Source organism: Anomaloglossus baeobatrachus, chromosome 9, assembly GCF_048569485.1.
Source record: "Anomaloglossus baeobatrachus isolate aAnoBae1 chromosome 9, aAnoBae1.hap1, whole genome shotgun sequence".
NCBI classification, from domain to species: Eukaryota; Metazoa; Chordata; class Amphibia; order Anura; family Aromobatidae; genus Anomaloglossus; species Anomaloglossus baeobatrachus.
In genome coordinates this window covers 36,355,971-36,379,265 of record NC_134361.1, presented here as the reverse complement: position 1 = coordinate 36,379,265, position 23,295 = coordinate 36,355,971, and the positions used below count along the sequence as shown (strand labels likewise).

At 49.6% G+C, this 23,295-nt stretch overlaps 1 protein-coding gene across 1 annotated transcript; it reads right to left on the bottom strand.

Annotated features, from left to right (window-relative positions):
- Positions 1-1,571: 1,571 nt before the first annotated feature.
- Positions 1,572-17,079, bottom strand: SELENOW (selenoprotein W). Its single transcript, XM_075322549.1, has 6 exons — positions 16,947-17,079; positions 14,033-14,057; positions 13,495-13,548; positions 13,345-13,419; positions 9,801-9,916; positions 1,572-1,819 (listed from the first exon to the last, which is right to left on the bottom strand). Exons 1-5 carry the CDS (start codon positions 16,985-16,987, stop codon positions 9,842-9,844), a joined length of 270 nt encoding a protein of 89 aa, XP_075178664.1. The 5' UTR covers positions 16,988-17,079; the 3' UTR covers positions 1,572-1,819; positions 9,801-9,841.
- Between the last annotated feature and the right edge of the window lie 6,216 nt (positions 17,080-23,295).

The window sequence follows — 23,295 nt, the reverse complement described above, 5'->3', positions numbered from 1 at the left end:
TCCATGGTGGCAGGCGGTGAGTCGTGCAGGGAGTGTCCGCAGTCCCAATGATTGAGCTCTCATCCAAAGGCTCCATCTGCGCATGCGCAGACTCCCAGCACGGCGTGTGCAGATGGAGCTCTCATCCAAGAGCTGCATCTGCGCACACGCCCACTCCCAGCGCCATCATTTGAAACTGGGTAACCTGCACTGCCGCCCGTCCCGCACACACAGAGTGGCAGCCAGCCCGCCCTGCGTGTAAGCGGCTGGGTACCTGTGCCTGCGTGTGGGTGGCAACCGGGTGCTTGTGTGTGGGCTGCCTCCCGCACACAGGCACCCAGCTACCACCCGTACGCAGCCACAGGCACCCGATCACTGCACAGACAGGAAGCCCAGGTAAAGCTACATTCGGCTTTTAAGGTGCACCCCCCCCTTCCCCATTTTCCTCCCAAATTTTTGGGAGGAAAAGTGTGTCTAATAATCTGAAAAATACGGTATTTCTCATTAAAAACTTCTTTGGTCGTTTAAGTTGTATACAAAAAAAAAAAAATTGTTACCATCAATGAAAAAAAAAACAAAAAAAAAAACCAAACCACCAAATACTGTCAGACAGTGTTAAAAACACTTTAGTAATTTACTAAATTATGAAGATGGGAATAAAGCTATAAAGTGAGATGTTAGACCGGATGATGCCAGTGTTCTTCCTTTGGTTGTCTAGATCTTCAAATTGTCTTAGAATCATAAGGGAAGAGTTTCATTTAAAAAAAAAAAAAAAAAAAAAAAAAAAAAAAAAAAAAAAAGGACTGCATCATCCATTATCAAAATAAGTACTCCAGCCTCATCAGGTCTAAGATCTATATAGTAACGTTAGTAACGTGTGCAGTTTATATTGTTAAATTTGTTAGTATAAAAAAATAAATCATATAGTATATGAATAAAGAAAGCTCTCCCCCCCCCCCGCCAAATTAGATCCCCTATGGTTTCAAAGCTACTGTCCATGCAAAGTACAACATCACTACAGAATGGCCCCGGTGTACGCAACTGCTAATGCCTTGTACCACACTATTCTCATGGCCATAATAAAACACTAGATCAAAAAGTAACAATGGCCTGTAACATCGTGCTGCCATGTGTAATGAAGTCCACGTGTGCTGGTCAGGCCCTGTGGTGATGTACCCAAAATTGTTCATTCCTGGAGACCACAATGGAGTGCGCTGTAATTAGACTGGACACGGGAAATACCAAGGCCAGGTATCCATCCACAGACAGCTGTTTCGGGGTATTGCCCCTCATCAGTGTGGAGTAGGATTCTGGCCAGGTCGGAGCAATGCCTAGTAGACCAGCAAGACAAAACAATCACTGATCTCAGGGAGACCAGCCAGAGAAAACATTTGATTTGCATACTTCCCAGGGGAAAATGCATCTAGGATTTCACTGTGTTGAGCGCCCTCGCTGGCTGCCAGCAGTGTTTTCTCTGGCTGGTCTCCCTGAGATCAGTGATTGTTTTGTCTCATTTATTTCTTAAATGACAGATCACAAGAAAAAAAAAAAAAATATAAAATTTCATGATGTAAGCAACATAATGCACTCAGTTTCCCTTTGATGTAAATTTTTAATGGTAAACATAAGTTTTGGGAAGGAGTTTTAAAAAAGGTAAAGAAAAAACAAAAACAAAAAAACAAAAAGCGAGAAGTGTATAAGTAAACACTGGAAGACCGTCATTGGATTCATCTTTGTATACTGCACGGATTTGTCAGGGAGCGGCCCCGCTCGAGGACGTTTTAGCTTTTCCCGTCATCAAGTGCTCGGCGAAGATGAAAGAAACAAGAGGTCATCACATCTGCAGAAAGAAAGAATCGGTTTATATGGACTAATGATGGACTCATTACAAGACACACACTAGAGCATTGGTGCTTGAAAGAAACCCAAAGTCAATGTTACTATGGTAAACATTAGTTTAAGGCCAAGTTCACACCCAAATAAAAAGACAATAATCAGATAAACGCCCCTTTATTTACATGTTCATGTCGGTCCAAATACTGTCCATTTTTTTCACAGGCAGTCAAATCGCATGAACATGGCCTAAGGCTCTGTACACATGTTGCAGATGTGTAGTTTGGTGCATACATCACAAAACTTGAAAGGTTTCCTGATGCCAAAGTGAATGAGAATCCTGAAGTCCCATGCACACGTTGAGTAAGGGGTACTTTGCACAATGCGACAACGCTAGCATCTGCTAGCACGGCGCGATAGTCCCCGCCCCCGTCGCGATAATTTGTGATAGCTGCCATAGCGCACATTGCTACGGCAGCTTCACACGCACTCACCTGCCCTGCGACATCGCTCTGCCCAGCGACCCGCCTCCTTCATAAGGGGGCGGGTTGTGCAGCGTCACAGCAGGCAGCCAATAGAAGCGGAGGGGTGGAGATGAGCAGGATGTAAACATCCCGCCCACCTCCTTCCTTCCGCATAGCCGCTGGAGGCAGGTAAGGAGATGTTCCTCGCTCCTGCGGCTTCACACACAGCAATGTGTGATGCGGCAGGAACAACATCGTATCTCCTATTGGTGCGACATTATGAAAATGACCGACGCTACACAGATCCCCGATTTGACGCTTTTGTGATAGTTTAAATCGGCACATCTAGGCTTTACACGTTGAGAGGTAGTTACCAGCGCTGGATGTGCGTCACTTTCGATTTGACCCAGACTATATCGCAGTAGCGATGTCGCAACGTGCAAAGTACCCCTTAGTCTCTTCTTGCAGATTTAAACCTGAAGCAGGTCACTTTCAGTATTTTGGCTGCAGATATCACCTATACAAACATATGGGAAAGACTTAATTACTGACTGGTAAAAGGGGTTTTCCAGAAACCATGACTGCACCACAAGGGGACTGTCCATCAAGGACAGAAAACCTACAGAATGAAAGGGCAAAGCCTCTCCCCTGAAACATTTGGGTTGTAGAGTGAGAATACTTCCATTATTCTATGCAAACTAAGCACCATCAGAACACCTTCCACACATGAATTGCACAGCACTCCAGTAGTGTACCTCATTAACAGTAACCGTGGGAAATATTAGTGTTGTCATAGGTTGGGAAAGGGGGGGGGGGGGGGGGGGGAACACACACACACACACACACACACACACACTTCCATTGCCTATGACAGCACAACAAGAGATTTACAGAGAAAAACCGCAATATTAGGAAGGGACCATGGCCTGTAGAACCCTTCTCCAAAAGGAGAAGTCAGGAGGGGAGGTCAAATCAAGCCTGTAGTGCTTATCAAATGTGGAAGGAGAGGGACATTGATTAGCCATATATATCCATCTCTGTTCAATAGACAGGTCCACTCTTTCCGCACAGGAGGCAGCTGGTGGTCTCGGTCGTTTTTTTGCCCCAGAGTAGGGTAGCCCAGTAGACTACCCAAGCCATCTAGCTAAAGTACTCTTTGAAACCTCGCCCTGAAGGGGGACAAATACCGACCAACTCTTCCTTCATGCTCTTGTGACAATATTCCAACATGCATTTCCTAACATATAAGGTGTGAAATTTCTCTTCCCCTTAGAATTCTTCCGATCTGCAAAAAGGAAGGGAGCAGGACCGCTTTCTATTCAATTTTGTAGCAACCCCTTGGAGGCTACCATAGCAAGTATTCCCCTTAAAATAACCCAGGTGTCCAGGAACTGAATAAAAGGAGGGTTGCCCGACAAGGCCCAAATGCCACTCACCCTACAGCTATCAAGGAATTTGACCGAGAGTCTACAGCAGTGTTTCCCAAACTCCAGTCCTCATTACCCCCAACAGGTCAAGTTTTCAGGATTTCCTTACTATTGAACAGGTGATGGAATCATCATCATCAAGGCATCACCTGTGCTATATTAAGGAAATCCTGAAAACATGACTTGTTGGGGCCATAAGGACTGGAGTTTGGGCAACACTGGTCTACAGGCTCAAAACAGGGCCCAAGTTAATGCTTCTAGCATGTTCTACCAAGTTTAAAGCCTAAGAGATTTTGGGAGCAGGGACTGGTTTTGATGAGGTCTTGCATGCTTTTATAAATCTTAGTACCCATCTAGTACCTGGTAGGTTAAAATTCTATAATGCACCCAAGACTGAGTTTGTTTTTTTTTTTCCACTGTAAGAGATTACAGTAGATAATCTCATGTATAGTCCCTTCTGGAGAAATACCAAGAGAGGTCCTACTGAGACACTCCTCAAGCCCAAGGCCCTGTGCGCACAGTTTTTACTGCAGAAACTTGAGAAGATGGTTGTAACCTCTTTGCAGACATTCCCCAGCAAAACATACTCATATATATCATATATCATTAAGAAAATTTTCTGCGGAATGAGAAAAAGAATGAGCATGTCACTTTTCTGCAGTTACCTGCGTTTTTGCCATAGATACAATTGTAAAAAAAAAAACAAAAAAAGCATCAAAAGTGGTAAACACATGAGTTATTGGTGCATTTTTTTTAATCGCAAGTGCACTAATCTTTCAGACTCTAGAAATTTGAGAAAAATCCTTTCTAGTGCGCACAGGGCCTAAAGGCGGCGTCACACGTTACGCTATATCGGGCGATATGTCGTCGGGGTCATGTCTTTAGTGACACATCTGGCATAGTTTCACTTATCTTAGGAGTGTGACAGTTACGAGCGACTGAACAAGCAAAAATACTCACCTTATTGTTGCTACTTTGCTCACTCATAAAATCGTTCCTCCTTCTACGCTCCGGTTGTTAATCGTTCCCGTGGCAGCACACATCGCTCCGTGTGACACCCCGGGAACGACAAACACAGCTTACCTGCGTCCCGCCGGCAATGCGGAAGGAAGGAGGTGGGCGGGATGTTACGTCCCGCTCATCTCCGCTTCTATTGGGCGGCCGCTGTGACGCCGAACGTCCCTCCCCCTTCAGGAAGAGGATGTTTGCCGCCCACAGCGAGGTAGTTAGGGAGGCAAGTACGTGTGACGGGGGTTTAACAACTATGCGCCACGGGCAACAAGTGGCCCATGACGCACAAACGACAGGGGGCAGGTGCGATCGCTCATGCAAATCGCACGATATATCGGTGCGTGTGATGCCGCCTTAACATGTCAGCTACACAGGTATTTCTTCCAGGTTCTACCATAGATGTTAGTTGTTACTGGTTTCCCTCTCTGGAGTTAGGTGGACGCCCACTTTGATACCTTTAAAGTTTCAAGCAGTCAAGTGAAGACCAGTGGTTTTGGGGGTGGCATACTAAACCTTGGAGGAGTATATCTGGGTTGTCGGACAGCACCCAGTGATTTGTGGCAGACATCAAATCTCATTCAAGAGCTACAGTTTTTTTGGGCCAGAAGGGAACTATCTAAATGACCACTGCCTGATCCACCCGCAGTACTGCCAGAATTAATGGTGGGAACACATAGGCCAGACTGAAGTCCCACCTGATATGAAAGGCATATATGGATGTTCCAGGGACCCAAAGAACAAGATTTGTTTTACAATCTGATTCAAAACAGATCTATGTCAAGGTGACCCCAAAAGTTGTACTATTTAGGGGAGACAGACACTTTTTGATTTTCTTCACATTTAGTTGATAGAAGTAGGAAGGAGAAGGTGGCAACTATTCTTCTACCTTCCTGATGGCTCAAAGACAATGGAATTCTTGATCTCCACCCTAATCACAGATCTAAATTCTGTAAACGCCCCGTCACACACCACGAGATCGCTAACAAGATCGTTGCTACGTTACAGTTTGTGACGCAGCAATGATCTCGCCAGCGATCTCGGTACGTGTGACACCTACGAGCGATCAGGCCCCTGCTGTGAGATCGCTAGTCGTTGCCAAATAGTCTGGACCATTTTCTTCCAAGGCAATGTCCTGCTGGGCAGGACGCATCACTGTTTAATGCCTACCAACGACCTCCAATACAGGTCACTCATCGTTACTGCGTCGTTGGTAAGGCCTGACATCTCACCAGCAACCTCCCAGCGATCCTTATCAGGTCACAGATTTTGGGATCGCTGTTAAGTCGTTAAATGTGACGGGGGCTTAAGGACTCTTCTGAATACAGACACCGCAATCTTTTCTGCCACGAGAGCCAGATCATTCTTCTCTACATCATTGATACACAATGAGGCCTTTCCTAACAGACAAGCAAACCAGAAAAACAACCCATCACCAGGGTGAACTTTATTGAAGATCACTCACCACTAAGGAGCAATGAAGAGTACCAGATTTGGAGGCAGAATTAAGTCACAGACGTGATCCCCTCTGGAGGGGGTGCTACGGCTCTGCTGGCTGGTCTTGCTTTTGTCTATGGCATTTGTTCCAAAACCATACTAGCAAACACCACTGATTTGTCTTTTCTGTTGCTCCCGCATGCCCAATCTGGAGAGTAGCACCGCTCTTCTTGCGGTGTAAAAATTGCATTGAAATGCAGGAGAAGCACAGACTGCCCCTCTCCCACTGCCTCCCCTCTGCATGTATCCTGGAGTGTTAAGGTTAACTTAACCAGAGGTCACTTGTTGCCTGCTGTCTGGCCTTATTGGTGTGGATCGAGTGCATGCGTGAAAAACAGACAGTCAGATACTCATCTTTCCTCGATCAGAGGTGGCCCAGAACTGCCAGATTTCTTCAAGAACATGCCTTTATATAATCTAGGAAAGGGGCATGCTCGGATGTGTTCATTGGTCAGTGGGTTGAACAATGTGTTAGTCCATGAGCTGATTGGTGGGTGTCATCGTAGGCAGGTCTATAATATCATTGACGGATCCTAGGGATATGGGGGAGGGAGGGGGGCGGGCGGCGGCAATGGGTCTGTCGTCATCTGGTGGATCCATGCTGATGGGAGGGTCTGTTGTCATCTGGTACACCCTCCCATCAGCATGGATCCACCAGATGACGACAGACCCTGCCATCAGCATGGATCCACCGGATGACGACAGACCCTCCCATCAGCATGGATCCACCGGATGACGACAGACCCTGCCATCAGCATGGATCCACCGGATGACAGACCCTCCCATCAGCATGGATCCATGCTGATGGAGGGTCTATGCTGTCATCCGGTAGATCCATGCTGATGGGAAGGTCTATGTTGTCGTTGGTGGCCATCTTGGTTATATCTGAAAACCTGGCTCACTGTAAGGGAAATTGACACATTTCCCATAATCCCCAGTCAAGAGGTTAAATATTTGATCTAATGGCTCTCCTTAACAGAAGTGTATCCTCACTTCCAGGGGCAGAATGCTTCCGACGCACCCAGCTCATGACCAGACCCCAGAACACAGCAGCCGACACAAATAGAAACACTGGCAACAGCCGCGTTCACACATCAGTTCAGGTGTTTCCGACCATTCCACCCCATCAGGCAAGACTGCGTAAGATTCTTTGGATCTTGAGTTCAAATGCACATCCACATGGTTTCCTGTCCTTCATGGGGGAACCTAATTGAGGTTGTGGAGGGGGTTCCACCCTTTTATTTTGTAGGTTTCCCCTCCTTGATGCATAGATCCCTTCTCTTGTGGTGCAGTCATGAGTGATAGGAAAGAATCTGCACCAAAAACATGCATTTTTGCCACCAAGAGATACAGAAATGCCTGCATCAAGTACTTTGTGTGCACATACCATTACCGTATATACTGGCGTATAAGACGACTTTTTACCCCCTTAAAATAATGGCTACAGTGGGGGGTCGTCTTATACACCGGATATACGGGGGGGGTGGTGTGTGTGTGTGTGTGTGTGTGTGTGTGTGTGTGTGTGTGTGTGTGTGTGTGTGTGTGTGTGTGTGTGTATACACTGCAGCGTCCAGGGGAGGCGGGGGCAGCAGCTCTGGAGCACAGGGGAACGCTGCGGCCTGCAGCCTTTGATCTCCTGCACCCGCTCATATAATATGCACAGCCGCTGTCCATCTCCAATGGTGCTGAAATCGCACGCAGTGAGGGGCTGGGGCAGCGGTGCATATTATATGAGCCTGCGTCCCAGTGTGATCGCACATGTCCCCCATGTGTTAGATTTGGCCCCCAGGCTGCTGCTCATTCTAAAATAAAAAAGCTTTACTTACCCCTGCAGCGTTTCTCCCTGTGTCCCTGCTTCCACTGTGATCAGGCAGGCAGAGAGCTCAGCCTGCTTTGCCGATCACATGACCGCACTGAGAACCAGGAAGTGGAAGAACAGAAGCACGGAGCCAGACAGGAGGGAGCTCAGCGCTGCAGGAGATAAGGAAAGAGGGTTTTATTTTACTTTGGGCAGCAGCCTAGGGGCCATATCTGACACAGGGGGACTTGTGCGATCTATAGGGGCCATGGGCAGCACTATGGGGGCGATATCTGACACAGGGGGACTTGTGCGATCTATATAGGGGCCATGGGCAGCACTATGGGGGCGATATCTGACACAGGGGGACTTGTGCGATCTATATAGGGGCCATGGGCAGCACTATGGGGGAGATTTCTAACACAGGGGGACTTGTGCCCATTATGGGCTCCGGTGAGCTGCTTCTAACCCCCCAGATGTATGCCCTGCCAATCCCCCCCCCCCCGCCGATGCCGCGGGTGCTGTACCCGCCGAGCCGCGGGTGCAGGCCCCACAGAGCAGCAGAGTTGTGTGTATTTGTCTGCATGTAGCAGAGTTGTATGTGTTTGTCTGCATGTAGCAGAGTTGTATGTGTTTGTCTGCATGTAGCAGAGTTGTATGTGTTTGTCTGCATGTAGCAGAGTTGTATGTGTTTGTCTGCATGTAGCAGAGTTGTATGTGTTTGTCTGCATGTAGCAGAGTTGTATGTGTTTGTCTGCATGTAGCAGAGTTGTATGTGTTTGTCTGCATGTAGCAGAGTTGTATGTGTTTGTCTGTATGTAGCAGAGTTGTATGTGTGTCTGCATGTAGCAGAGTTGTATGTGTTTGTCTGTATGTAGCAGAGTTGTATGTGTTTGTCTGTATGTAGCAGAGTTGTATGTGTTTGTCTGCATGTAGCAGAGTTGTATGTGTTTGTCTGTATGTAGCAGAGTTGTGTGTGTTTGTCTGTATGTAGCAGAGTTGTATGTGTTTGTCTGTATGTAGCAGAGTTGTATGTGTTTGTCTGTATGTAGCAGAGTTGTATGTGTTTGTCTGCATGTAGCAGAGTTGTATGTGTTTGTCTGCATGTAGCAGAGTTGTATGTGTGTCTGCATGTAGCAGAGTTGTATGTGTTTGTCTGTATGTAGCAGAGTTGTATGTGTTTGTCTGTATGTAGCAGAGTTGTATGTGTTTGTCTGCATGTAGCAGAGTTGTATGTGTTTGTCTGCATGTAGCAGAGTTGTATGTGTTTGTCTGCATGTAGCAGAGTTGTATGTGTTTGTCTGTATGTAGCAGAGTTGTATGTGTTTGTCTGTTTGTAGCAGAGTTGTGTGTGTCTGTTTGTAGCAGAGTTGTGTGTGTCTGTTTGTAGCAGAGTTGTGTGTGTTTGTCTGTTTGTAGCAGAGTTGTGTGTGTCTGTAGCAGAGTGTAGTACCATTGTTTCAGTCCAGTTGTGGCTTTATACAGCAGGGAGGAGCATTCCTTGCTGTACTAAGTGAACATTGGAGCGATTGATCTGTCAATGGCCCTTTAAAAACATATTGTACGGCTCTCGCGGAATTAAAATTAACATGTTGCAATCAAAGCAGACTTTTTTTCATTTGGGAGCGGGGTAGTCTTATACAGTGAGTATATCCCAAATTCTATATTTTTAGGGCAGAAGTTGGGGGTCGTCTTATACGCCCAGTCGTCTTATACGCCGGCATATACGGTACTGTCGAGAAGTGTTAAGACTGCAGATTTAATACAATTACAGCTCCCAGTATCATCACTCACCTTTACTATACACTCGGTAAACTTTTGCATTCCCATTATCATCATCCCTTCAAAACCGACTCAATGGCAGCCACGATCTTCTGCAGGTTAGTGCTGTCCACGTAACCGTCCCCATTCTAACAGATGCAAGGGTTAATAGTGTACTTGAAAACTACAGGTGTACATATACTATGCAAAAGTTTAGGCAGGTGGAAACACTACAGAGTAAAAAAGTGCTTTCAGAAATAGAAACATTAATATTCTAAATTTTTTCATAACTTTAAAGCAAAAACCATGAATGAAGAGGAACCCAAACCAAAATGTAGTGCCCAGAAAAAAAAAAAATAAATAAACTATACACACAGACCAAAGGTTTGGACACACCGTCTCATCTCTAGAACGAATTAAGAGGAGACGCAGCAGGCCTTCATGGTAAAATAGCTGCTAGGAAACCACTGCTAAGGACAGGCAACAAGCAGAAGAGACTTGTGTTCTTTAGCCCAAACAAGGAATGGACATTAGACCAGTGGAAATCTGTGCTTTGGTCTGAGGAGTCCAAATTTGAGATCTTTGGATTCATCCACCGTGTCTTTGTAGAAAAGGTGAATGGATGGACTCTACATGGCTGGTTCCCACCGTGAAGCATGGTGGAGGAGGTGTGATGGTGTGGGGGGCTTTGCTGGTGACACTGTTGGGGATTTATTCAAAATTGAAGGCATACAGAACCAGCATGGCTACCACAGCATCTTGCAGCGGCGTGCTATTCCATCCGGTTTGCGTTTAGTTGGACCATCATTTGTATTTTAACAGGACAATGACCCCAAACACACCTCCAGGCTGTGTAAGGGCTATTTGACTAAGGAGAGTGATGGAATGCTACGCCAGATGACCTGGCCTCCACAGTCACCAGACCTGAACCCAATCGAAATGGTTTGGGGTGAGCTGGACCGCAGAGTGAAGGCAAAAGGGCCAACAAGTGCGAAGCATCTCTGGGAACTCCTTCAAGACTGTTGGAAAACCATTTCCGGTGACGACCTCTTGAAGCTCATGAAGAGAATGCCAAGAGTGTGCAAAGCAGTAATCAAAGCAAAAGGTGGCTACTTTGAAGAACCTAGAATAAAACCTTACAATATAAGACATTTTCAGTTGTTTCACGCTTTGTGAAGCATTTCATTCCACGTTTGAAAATTGTAGATTTACATTGAAGGCATCAAAACTATGAATTAAGAGTCCTGAAAATAAATAAAACTCATAGATTGAGAAGGTGTCCAAACTTGGTCTGTACTGCAAAATATATGTTTATTTTCAAATTCTCTAGTTACACATGGACAAAGTTGGGGTATTTTGTAAGAGTACCCAATTATACTAAACATTAAACCTATGTAGGGTGACACAGACATTAAGGCCAGAGTCACACGTGTAAAAGGCTCGCATCGCATCACCCTGCACGGCCTGCTGCCCTCTGGACAGTAGTGTCTGTTGCATGGAAATACATGCAGCTAACCCGTTCCTGTCAGGAGAATGTGCGGCCGTGTCAGGTGATGAGAATCTCTCGAAAGTGTGACTTTGGCCTATCTGAAACAAGTTGGGTGGGAGGCTTAAATTTTGCTATAAAAATGTCACATCCCGGCAAGACTGAACGCAGCAGCAACACAAGGTAGTTATACTGCATCAGCGAGGAGTCTCCCAGGCAAATTTCAGAGTGAGCTGTTCAAGCCATTTTGAAAAAGCACCAAGAAAATGGGCAACTGAGGACTGTAGACAGTGGTCAGACAAGGAATCATTGTGAAGCAGATGAAAGACACCATGCTTACTTATCTATGAAAATAGAAGATGTCCAGCAGTGCCATCAGCACCAAGACCCAGCTACACCTACTGGTCAGATGTGGCAACCAAAACATAGAATATTTGGCTGCAACAATAGGTAGTTCGTTGAAGGGCTGGAGAGAAGCACAAGAATGTGGTGTCTGCAGGAACAGTGAAGCGCAGGAGGGTCCTGCAAGCTGTGGATTTGGTGAGGAGTAATGGCTTCCTAAATGCTGAGAAAGTCAAGGAGATCCTTATCGTGCAACATCAGGGAGACATCTGATTACCTCCAAATTTATTTTACCGCCACACAACCAAAAACATCCAGCCGATATCCTAAAGATCAATTCTTAGTGTAAAGAAGTCTTGGACGTGATGATCTGGCCTTCTCAGAGCCCTGACCTCACCTCATCCTGTGTCTAGGATTACAGGAAGAGAGAAAGATCTGCACAAGATCTGGGGTTGGGTCTCCCAGATGTTTGGAACAACCTCCTTGCTGAGTTCCCACCCCTTCAAGAAAAACAACAAACAAGTGTCTACAAAAACAGATGAAGGCAAAACGATGGGTCACAAAATACTAATGGGATTCAGTTTTTTTATCCAGACATTCATTTTATTATGATAATATTGAACATTAGTGATGAGAGCACCGATCATGGCAGTGCTCGCTCAAGCAGTTAATGTTCTGATGGGCACGACTTGAGTACTCTAGTATAATGGGTCAATGGGGAACTAGAGTATTTTTCCGGAGACTTGATTAATAGCTAGTTGGAAAAATGCTCTAGTCCCCCATTGACCCATTATACTAGGGTACGCGTGACGAGCAGTTGGACGTGACTCAACCGTGATAGTGTTGACTCATAACTAACATCTCCATTTGTAAAAGCATTCTTACTTTGCAGAGCCCCGCCACCGACTTAAGACTTTTGCACAGGAGAAAAGTTATACACAATGAGAAGATATGTAATGACCTAGCTGTCATTGGAAGGATTCTTTTCATCTGTAGTTTCATGTTATGCCAATAAGTCCGTCTAGATAACACGGCAGAAGATCCATAAAACACAACTGGTTACTCAGGTTTTATAACCTTTGACCATAAATAGCTTAGAGAATACAAAGGTTACTAAACATCATCATCAGCGCAAGAACAACAGTGATACAAGTCTCCTGCCTCAGTTTTCCCTGCCAGTCTCTAAAACAGGAGTTATCTATCAGACAAGACAAAGGCAGAAAATAAGGAGAGGACAGGAGAGCTTTTATCCAAATCGGCTCCACTGCTTTGCACTGACGAGGGGCAAACACCCTGAAACATGTGCCTGCATTTGGCGCTGGAGTTAAAAGTCCTCTTCTGTGCAGGTCTTCGGAAACAGAACGCCAATCCTTTTTTAATTTTCCTCCCTTTTTATCCACAGCTTGTTATCTCTGACCTCTGAGACTACAGATACTGTCTACCCTTTGACCAACCACTCCTCTGCTATCTCTAACAAAGAAGGGAGGGAGTGCCAGAAGGCCTACATGGCCTTTAAGCATATCTAAAGGTCAACATTACTCAACTAGTCTTGCTAAAAATGGAAGCGGCACTGTATATGTGGACCCTCAATGTTCAGAGACCCTAGTAAGTAACAAGAGCCATTTACAGTAGATAAGTGACCAGTAATGATTCCTCAGGGGTGGGACTATTTTTTTTTTTTTTTTTAAATGATGCCAATTCTATATGGAGTTCAGGCTGTCAGTGGCAGCCACTCTTTGGATCAGTTACCTTCTTTGAATGGATGAGCTGCCCATTAACGGACACTTCAAACCACCCAGTGGCTGTCGGGGTACCTTCTCCATCCTGTAAAGAAAGTTAGACACATGAGCATGATGATCAGCCATTCAGCATACACAGCCATAAAAATGGAGAACTTACAATTTTCAGCAGGCCAGGAAACTTTTTTTCTAGATCCTTCTGCAACTGCTGAAACTAAAAATTACAAAAAATGTAAAGGGGTAAAGGGGGGGGGGGGAAGAAATAAAAAAAAAAAAGCCACAAAAAACTAAATTTATAGAGTCAGTAGCAAAGAAATATTAAAAGTAATCCTCTATCCATATAGCAACATGTTTCACAATGGGACTAAACAGAAGAGTCAGGGACCAACCACCTTCTACTGATTAGATACTGCATGTCATCACAACAGGCTGTAAAGCAAGATCTTGTCTCAGTGTGTAGTGTATGACATCTAGTGGCCAATATAAAGAAAAACACCAGACATAGTAATCAACAGGCAACTATATTAAAGGGGAAGAGAAAAAAAAAAAAAAAAAAAAAAGGCAAATTAAAGAAAAATAAAATTTAAAAGGAAGAAGCGTAATTAATCCAGGCGAGACAAATAGCTTAACAACGATGACCAGAGACACAATGACCCTCAAGACACGTGGTCCTTATTTTGTAAACAATGAAGCCTTACCTTGGGGCGGTACCCTCAGGCGCCACTAGAAATGGAGAAAAGTAAAATATTAGTGCATTTCTTTTCAATGAGAGCCAGGAGGAGGCTCAAGACTTGAGAGTTGCGGCTCCATGAAACACAGGAGCTATCGGAAGGTCAGAAATCCTCCAAGACTGAGCAGAGGATAAAAAAGGTGAAAACGCTGGAGGGCGTACAAATTTAAAAAAAAAAAAAAACCAACACACACACACACACACACACACACAACTTTGGACATACTGGTAAAATCATAGTTAGGCTATGTGCGCACAGTGCGTTTTTCGCAGCGTTTTTGCGTGTTTTTCGGGTGCGTTTTTGGCCTCAAAACTGCATGACTTTGCTTCCCCAGCAAAGTATGAGTTTTCAATTTTGCTGTCCGCACACAACTGTTTTTTTAAGCTGCGTTTTTGAGCTTGAAAAAAAAAAAAAAAAAAATGGACATGTCAATTCTTTCCTGCGTTTTTCTGCGTTTTCCCCCCATGCAATCCATTGGAAAAACGCAGCAAAACGCAGAGATCAAAAACGCACCAAATCGCGGTAAAAACGCATGCGTTTTGACGCGTTTTTAGCGGCCAAAAACGCAGCGTCAAAAAGACGCAGTGTGCGAACCTAGCCTTAGTGTCCCTCCCATTTGACGCAGGCGCATCTTTTCCTGCACGTCGGCTGATCTGATCAGCCGACGTGTCTAACAGCAGCGGGTCACACACACAAAATTTTGGATTTACAGAGTTCAGAAAGTCAAAATAAAGATTAATCCTATGGGTAAACAGCATAACAAAAAAATGAAATAAAAAATTGCAGGGTTTTTTTGGCCTCCTAAAAATTACAATAACATGCAATAGATCAAAACATCGCATCTACCCGAAAACAGTATTTGTAAACACTAGTACAGGACATGCAAATATAAAATAGTCAAATCAATTAGAGGAGAGTGCTCCTAAAGTTTCCCAGTTCGGACCAGTAGCACAGCTGCACCACTGGTCTGAACTGGGTGCTCTCACGTGATCAGGCAGAATCAGCTTGACCTCTGCAGCAACAGAAGAGTAAAGGGGCCCCCCACACCCCAGCCGGCCGCAGCGCCCACAAGGCCCCCCCACACCCCAGCCGGCCGCAGCGCCCACAAGGCCCCCCCCCACACCCCAGCGCCTACAAGGCCCCCCCCACACCCCAGCGCCTACAAGGCCCCCCCCACACCCCAGCGCCTACAAGGCCCCCCCCACACCCCAGCGCCTACAAGGCCCCCCCCCACACCCCAGCGCCTACAAGGCCCCCCCCACACCCCAGCCGGCCGCAGCGCCTACAAGGCCCCCCCCACACCCCAGCCGGCCGCAGCGCCTACAAGGCCCCCCCCACACCCCAGCGCCTACAAGGCCCCCCCACACCCCAGCGCCTACAAGGCCCCCCCACACCCCAGCGCCTACAAGGCCCCCCCACCCACACCCCAGCGCCTACAAGGCCCCCCCCACACCCCAGCGCCTACAAGGCCCCCCACCCACACCCCAGCGCCTACAAGGCCCCCCACCCACACCCCAGCGCCTACAAGGCCCCCCACCCACACCCCAGCGCCTACAAGGCCCCCCCCCACACCCCAGCGCCTACAAGGCCCCCCCCACACCCCAGCCGGCCGCAGCGCCTACAAGGCCCCCCCCCACACCCCAGCCGGCCGCAGCGCCTACAAGGCCCCCCCCACACCCCAGCCGGCCGCAGCGCCTACAAGGCCCCCCCCACACCCCAGCGCCTACAAGGCCCCCCCCCACACCCCAGCCGGCCGCAGCGCCTACAAGGCCCCCCCCACACCCCAGCCGGCCGCAGCGCCTACAAGGCCCCCCCCACACCCCAGCGCCTACAAGGCCCCCCCCACACCCCAGCGCCTACAAGGCCCCCCCCACACCCCAGCGCCTACAAGGCCCCCCCCCACACCCCAGCGCCTACAAGGCCCCCCCACACCCCAGCCGGCCGCAGCGCCTACAAGGCCCCCCACACCCCAGCGCCTACAAGGCCCCTACACCCCAGCCGGCCGCAGCGCCTACAAGGCCCCTACACCCCAGCCGGCCGCAGGGGCGCCACTCACAAGCCCATACGTATACAACCCGCCAGTACACTTTTTGACAAGCTCACTGGCCACTGTAGAGATGACAATGAGCTATAAAATTAAAAGAGCAGAAAGGATTCTTAACCAAACTGCATAATGCTGTTCCTCTATTACTCCTACTAGGAAATTATGAATATATTGACCAGAGGGTTACCAGTTGGGGACAAATCCCTAAACAAGGGGTCCCCAACCTGTAACTCATGGGCCCATTATGCATGGCTCGTAGCCATCTACCAACTTGCTGTATAAGCACCTGGTCTAAGATCTCCAGACAGTGAGATGTGAGTAGCTGCACATCATAGAAGAGCAGATCAGGCTAGGATCCACTGGATCTTGGTATACTACCGAAGTGTGATCTCTGGAGAAGCCTTGGCTGTCATTATACCAATGATGGGGGCTTTGGGTGTCACTACTCTGAGGGGAGGAGAAGGGGGATGACGTGGCTCTACTTATCCAATCAGCATCAACTGTGTACAGACATGCACCAATGAGGAGGAGAGCTGTCAGCCTGCTGGTACATTTCCAGGAGGAACAACAGAGGAACCACAACAAGCTAGGGAAAATCTCTGCATTATTTATTGGAGAAGACATTTTTCAGACATAACAGGGAGAGGCAGAAACATAGGAACACCAGAGCAAGAGGAGTGTAATAAGCGGATGTCAGAAACAAAGGGTTGTATCTCAGCAGAAGAGCATAATATATATATATATATATACACACACTGCAGCCGCCCCCATATGGGGCTCCCATCCCCCCACACACAGTCCCTGCAGCCGCCCCCTCTCCCCCAGGCCCGTGCTCACCAGTACACCACATAGACCTCGGGCATCTGTGTTCTGGGCATGGTCACGGCTCCTGTTTGTGCGGCTGTCACAGACGGTCACCTCGACTTCAGGCGCCGCTACACCGCTTATAAACACCTGCCGGCCACGCCCACAATGTGAGTCACCGTCCAGACTGCACCACACAACAGAAGGGGGGGGACTAGGACTGTACCATTCCACAATCGTGCTAACAACACCTCACAGACAAAAAATGTAGGCAGTTTAATAAAGCAATGTTTTATATTAATGGAGTAAATTCTACAGTAACGTGCCTCATTGTCACTGATAATAAATACTACGATGAATGCTCTGATGAATGGATCGTTCCAGTATAACCCCCAGAATTGAGAATGAAACATTCCGAGAGCGCCGGCGCCTGGGGCAGAGCACTGTGCGGTGTCTGCGGATGCCTGTGGATGAGGGAGTTCCATAGAAATTGTCAGGCCCTGGCAGCTTTTTATGGTTATGGTGATTGAATCTAAAAACGTTATGGAGCGTTTATTAAAATATCTACTGCTTCTTACAGTCAAATCAATAGTTATTAGTTGTGGGGAGGGGGTCGAATACTTATACCATAGCCACACCTCCCAACTTTTAAAGAAGGGAAAGAGGGACAAAGTTTGCGGCGCGCGTTGCCGCGGCAATTTTTAGGTCAAGCCCCCTAACAACACCCATTTTACAAACGGCCACACCCATATCAACTCCGCATCTACACCCATCCAGCAAACTGAAACTGCAGAAGCTGTGCGTGATCGCTCTGAGCCGCCACAGATCAGCAATGTGCAGAACAGGCAGGGAGTTAACTACAGGGTGTGCAGGCGGCTAGGACCCAGGAGGAGAGCTGAACAGGGTGTGCAGGCAGCTAGGACCCAGGAGGAGAGCTGAACAGGGTGTGCAGGCAGCTAGGACCCAGGAGGAGAGCTGAACAGGGTGTGCAGGCGGCTAGGACCCAGGAGGAGAGCTGAACAGGGTGTGCAGGCGGCTAGGACCCAGGAGGAGAGCTGAACAGGGTGTGCAGGCGGCTAGGACCCAGGAGGAGAGCTGAACAGGGTGTGCAGGCAGCTAGGACCCAGGAGGAGAGCTGAACAGGGTGTGCAGGCAGCTAGGACCCAGGAGGAGAGCTGAACAGGGTGTGCAGGCAGCTAGGACCCAGGAGGAGAGCTGAACAGGGTGTGCAGGCGGCTAGGACCCAGGAGGAGAGCTGAACAGGGTGTGCAGGCAGCTAGGACCCAGGAGGAGGGCTGAACAGGGTGTGCAGGCAGGTAGGACCCAGGAGGAGAGCTGAACAGGGTGTGCAGGCAGCTAGGACCCAGGAGGAGAGCTGAACAGGGTGTGCAGGCAGCTAGGACCCAGGAGGAGGGCTGAACAGGGTGTGCAGGCAGGTAGGACCCAGGAGGAGAGCTGAACAGGGTGTGCAGGCAGCTAGGACCCAGGAGGAGGGCTGAACAGGGTGTGCAGGCAGGTAGGACCCAGGAGGAGAGCTGAACAGGGTGTGCAGGCAGCTAGGACCCAGGAGGAGAGCTGAACAGGGTGTGCAGGCAGCTAGGACCCAGGAGGAGAGCTGAACAGGGTGTGCAGGCAGCTAGGACCCAGGAGGAGGGCTGAACAGGGTGTGCAGGCAGCTAGGACCCAGGAGGAGAGCTGAACAGGGTGTGCAGGCAGCTAGGACCCAGGAGGAGGGCTGAACAGGGTGTGCAGGCAGCTAGGACCCAGGAGGAGAGCTGAACAGGGTGTGCAGGCAGCTAGGACCCAGGAGGAGGGCTGAACAGGGTGTGCAGGCAGCTAGGACCCAGGAGGAGAGCTGAACAGGGTGTGCAGGCAGCTAGGACCCAGGAGGAGGGCTGAACAGGGTGTGCAGGCAGCTAGGACCCAGGAGGAGGGCTGAACAGGGTGTGCAGGCAGCTAGGACCCAGGAGAAGAGCTGAACAGGGTGTGCAGGCAGCTAGGACCCAGGAGGAGGGCTGAACAGGGTGTGCAGGCAGCTAGGACCCAGGAGGAAAGCTGAACAGGGTGTGCAGGCAGCTAGGACCCAGGAGGAGAGCTGAACAGGGTGTGCAGGCAGCTAGGACCCAGGAGGAGGGCTGAACAGGGTGTGCAGGCGGCTAGGACCCAGGAGGAGGGCTGAACAGGGTGTGCAGGCGGCTAGGACCCAGGAGGAGGGCTGAACAGGGTGTGCAGGCGGCTAGGACCCAGGAGGAGGGCTGAACAGGGTGTGCAAGCAGCTAGGACCCAGGAGGAGAGCTGAACAGGGTGTGCAAGCAGCTAGGACCCAGGAGGAGAGCTGAACAGGGTGTGCAAGCAGCTAGGACCCAGGAGGAGAGCTGAACAGGGTGTGCAGGCTGCTAGGACCCAGGAGGAGAGCTGAACAGGGTGTGCAGGCAGCTAGGACCCAGGAGGAGGGCTGAACAGGGTGTGCAGGCAGCTAGGACCCAGGAGGAGAGCTGAACAGGGTGTGCAGGCAGCTAGGACCCAGGAGGAGAGCTGAACAGGGTGTGCAGGCAGCTAGGACCCAGGAGGAGAGCTGAACAGGGTGTGCAGGCAGCTAGGACCCAGGAGGAGAGCTGAACAGGGTGTGCAGGCAGCTAGGACCCAGGAGGAGAGCTGAACAGGGTGTGCAGGCAGCTAGGACCCAGGAGGAGAGCTGAACAGGGTGTGCAAGCAGCTAGGACCCAGGAGGAGAGCTGAACAGGGTGTGCAGGCAGCTAGGACCCAGGAGGAGAGCTGAACAGGGTGTGCAGGCAGCTAGGACCCAGGAGGAGAGCTGAACAGGGTGTGCAGGCAGCTAGGACCCAGGAGGAGAGCTGAACAGGGTGTGTAGGCAGCTAGGACCCAGGAGAAGAGTTGAAAAGGGTGTGCAGGCAGCTAGGACCCAGGAGGAGAGCTGAACAGGGTGTGCAGGCAGCTAGGACCCAGGAGGAGAGCTGAACAGGGTGTGCAGGCAGCTAGGACCCAGGAGGAGGGCTGAACAGGGTGTGCAGGCAGCTAGGACCCAGGAGGAGAGCTGAACAGGGTGTGCAGGCAGCTAGGACCCAGGAGGAGAGCTGAACAGGGTGTGCAGGCAGCTAGGACCCAGGAGGAGAGCTGAACAGGGTGTGCAAGCAGCTAGGACCCAGGAGGAGAGCTGAACAGGGTGTGCAGGCAGCTAGGACCCAGGAGGAGAGCTGAACAGGGTGTGCAGGCAGCTAGGACCCAGGAGGAGGGCTGAACAGGGTGTGCAGGCAGCTAGGACCCAGGAGGAGAGCTGAACAGGGTGTGTAGACAGCTAGGACCCAGGAGAAGAGTTGAAAAGGGTGTGCAGGCAGCTAGGACCCAGGAGGAGAGCTGAACAGGGTGTGCAGGCAGCTAGGACCCAGGAGGAGAGCTGAACAGGGTGTGTAGACAGCTAGGACCCAGGAGGAGAGCTGAACAGGGTGTGCAGGCAGCTAGGACCCAGAAGGAGAGCTGAACAGGGTGTGCAGGCAGCTAGGACCCAGGAGGAGAGCTGAACAGGGTGTGTAGACAGCTAGGACCCAGGAGAAGAGTTGAAAAGGGTGTGCAGGCAGCTAGGACCCAGGAGGAGAGCTGAACAGGGTGTGCAGGCAGCTAGGACCCAGGAGGAGGGCTGAACAGGGTGTGCAGGCAGCTAGGACCCAGGAGTAGGGCTGAACAGGGTGTGCAGCTAAGGGTATGTTCACACATCAGGTTTTTGCTGTGCGGCACAATCCGGCGCCTTGCGGGAAAAACGCATCTGGGTTTTTTTAGCCGCCGGGTGTGGTTTTTCCTCATAGACTTTTATTAGCGCCGGATTGTGCCGCATGTACTTGCGTTTGATGCGGCAAAAATCGTCACTCCGGCGGCCGCACAGAACGCAGAGAGGAACGTTTTTTGCCAGCGGCAAAAAAATGCCTAGCGCCGGGTGCGGCATGGTGCATAATGAAAGTCTATGCGAGCCGGATACGGTGTCATGCTTCAAATGCCGGACGCATGTACCGTATCCGGTTTTTACTTCTGAGCATGCCCAGAAGTGATATAAATTCATTGCTTGTCAGAAAATCAATCAATCACTCACTCTCTCTCAAACTCTCTCACTCACTGACTGACTCACTGACTCATTCACTCACTCTCACCCACTCACCGATCCCCGGCGCAGGGCTGCACGGCTGTCACACTGCTCCGACGGCTTCTCCTGATTTGAAAATGCCGGCCGCTCATTATTCAATCTGGTATTCCCTGCTTTCCCCGCCCACCGGCGCCTATGATTAGTTGCAGGCAGACACGCCCCCACGCTGAGTGACAGCTGTCTCACTGCAACCAATCACAGCCGCCGGTGGGCGGGTCTATATTGTGCAGTAAAATAAATAAATAATTACAAGAAAAACGGCGTGCGGTTCCCCCCCAATATTGATACCAGCCAAGATAAAGCCACACGGCTGAAGGCTGGTATTCTCAGGATGGAGAGCTCTACATTATGGGGAGCCCCCCAGCCTAAAAATATCAGCCAGCAGCCGCCCGGAATTGCCGCATCCATTAGATGCGACAGTCCCGGCACTCTACCCGGCTCTTCCCGAATTGCCCTGGTGCTGTGGAAATCGGGGTAATAAGGGGTTAATCATGGCAGGCGTCTATGAGACACCCCCAATGATTAACCTGTAAGTGAAAGTAAATAAACACATACACCCAAAAAAATCCTTTATTTGGAATAAAAGACAAAAAAAACCCCTCTTTCACCATTTTATTAAAATCAGCAAATACCCCTCCAGGTCCGACGTAATCCACAGAGGTCCCGCGACGCTCTCAGCTCTGCTATATGAAGCTGACAGGAACGTCAGTAGAACACCGCCTCTCTCTATCAGCTCCACGCAGCAACTGAAGGGAGTCGCGCTGTCAGCGGTGACGTCACTGAGGTAATGCCGGGTTGTGTGCGGTGAAGATGCATGCAGGGTAGTGCCGGCGTGTGCGGTGATAATGCGTGCGGTAGTGCAGGGGTGTGTGATGATGATGTGTGTGAGGTAGTGCCTGCCTGTGCGGTGATGATGCGTGCTGGGTAGTGCAGGGGTGTGCGGTGATGGTGGGATTTCTGTCTCTCTCTCAGCATAACAAAAAAAAAAAACGGATCCGTCGCATCAGTTTTTTCACAATCTGAGACGGATCCGTTGCATCAGGCACAAACCAGATTGTGCCTGATTGGAAAAAACTGATGTGTGAACTTCGCCTAAGGCTGCTTTCACACATCCGGTTTTTGCCATGCGGCACAATACGGCGCTCTGCAGGAAAAACGCAACCAGGTTTTTTTGCCGCCGGTTGCAGTTTTTCCTGCATAGACTTACATTAGTGCCGTATTGTGCCGCATGGGCTTGCGTTCCGTCTGGTTTTTGCTGCATGCGGCAGATTTAGCCGATGCGGCGGCTGGATGGAACGGTGCCTGGCATGTTTTTTTGTCCAGCAAAAAAAAAACGCATCGCACCGCATCCGGCGCGATTTGCAATGCATGCTTATGGACGCCGCATGCGGTTTTTTCCACTGCGCATGCTCAGTAGCCTGCTGCAAGCGGCAAAAACCGGACGGGCCGCATGTAAAAAACTTATGCAAAGGATGCGGTTTTGTCAACGCATCCGTTGCATAGGTTTTAGAGCCGGATTGGCCGCCTCTGCAAAACCGGAGGTGTGAACTTAGCCTAAAATGCAGCAGCTCTGCCAGGCAGGAGATCATGTGGTCGGTAGCTGATAGAAGCATTGGCAATGCTTCTATCAGTGCATATTACCGGCCAGTGCTGTCTGTGCACCTGCAGGAGAGGACACAAGTGGTAAGTACACACTGTCTTCTCCCAAATGTCCTGATCTACCGTGTGCCTGCAGCACTGAGAGGCAAACACTGCACACACGATAGATTAGAGAAACAGCTGGAGGTGCACAGGCTCCGGACCAGAGGGGAGAAGGGGGGGAGGGAGGGGAGGGAATCAGCGCTGGGGACATTCATTACCTTAGCAGCAGCAGGAGCAGCACAGAGACTAGCGCACTCTGCTCTGTAATGCTCAAGACACGTGTTAGGATGGTAGGAGGGAAAAGCAGCGAGGCGGGAAGAGAGTGGGTGGGCGGAGCCACGGGATACGGACCTCCCGCCCGTGGCAACGGGACAAACTCTGCAAAGCGTGATAGTCCCGCTGTATCCGGGACGGTTGGGAGGTATGCTTATACACCGGGGGGTGAGGGGTCAGATGTTATACACTGAGGATGAGGGGCCGGATGTTACACACTGGGGTTGAGGGGCTGGATGTTATACAGTTAGGTCCAGAAATATTTGGACAGTGACACAAGTTTTGTTATTTTAGCTGTTTACAAAAACATGTTCA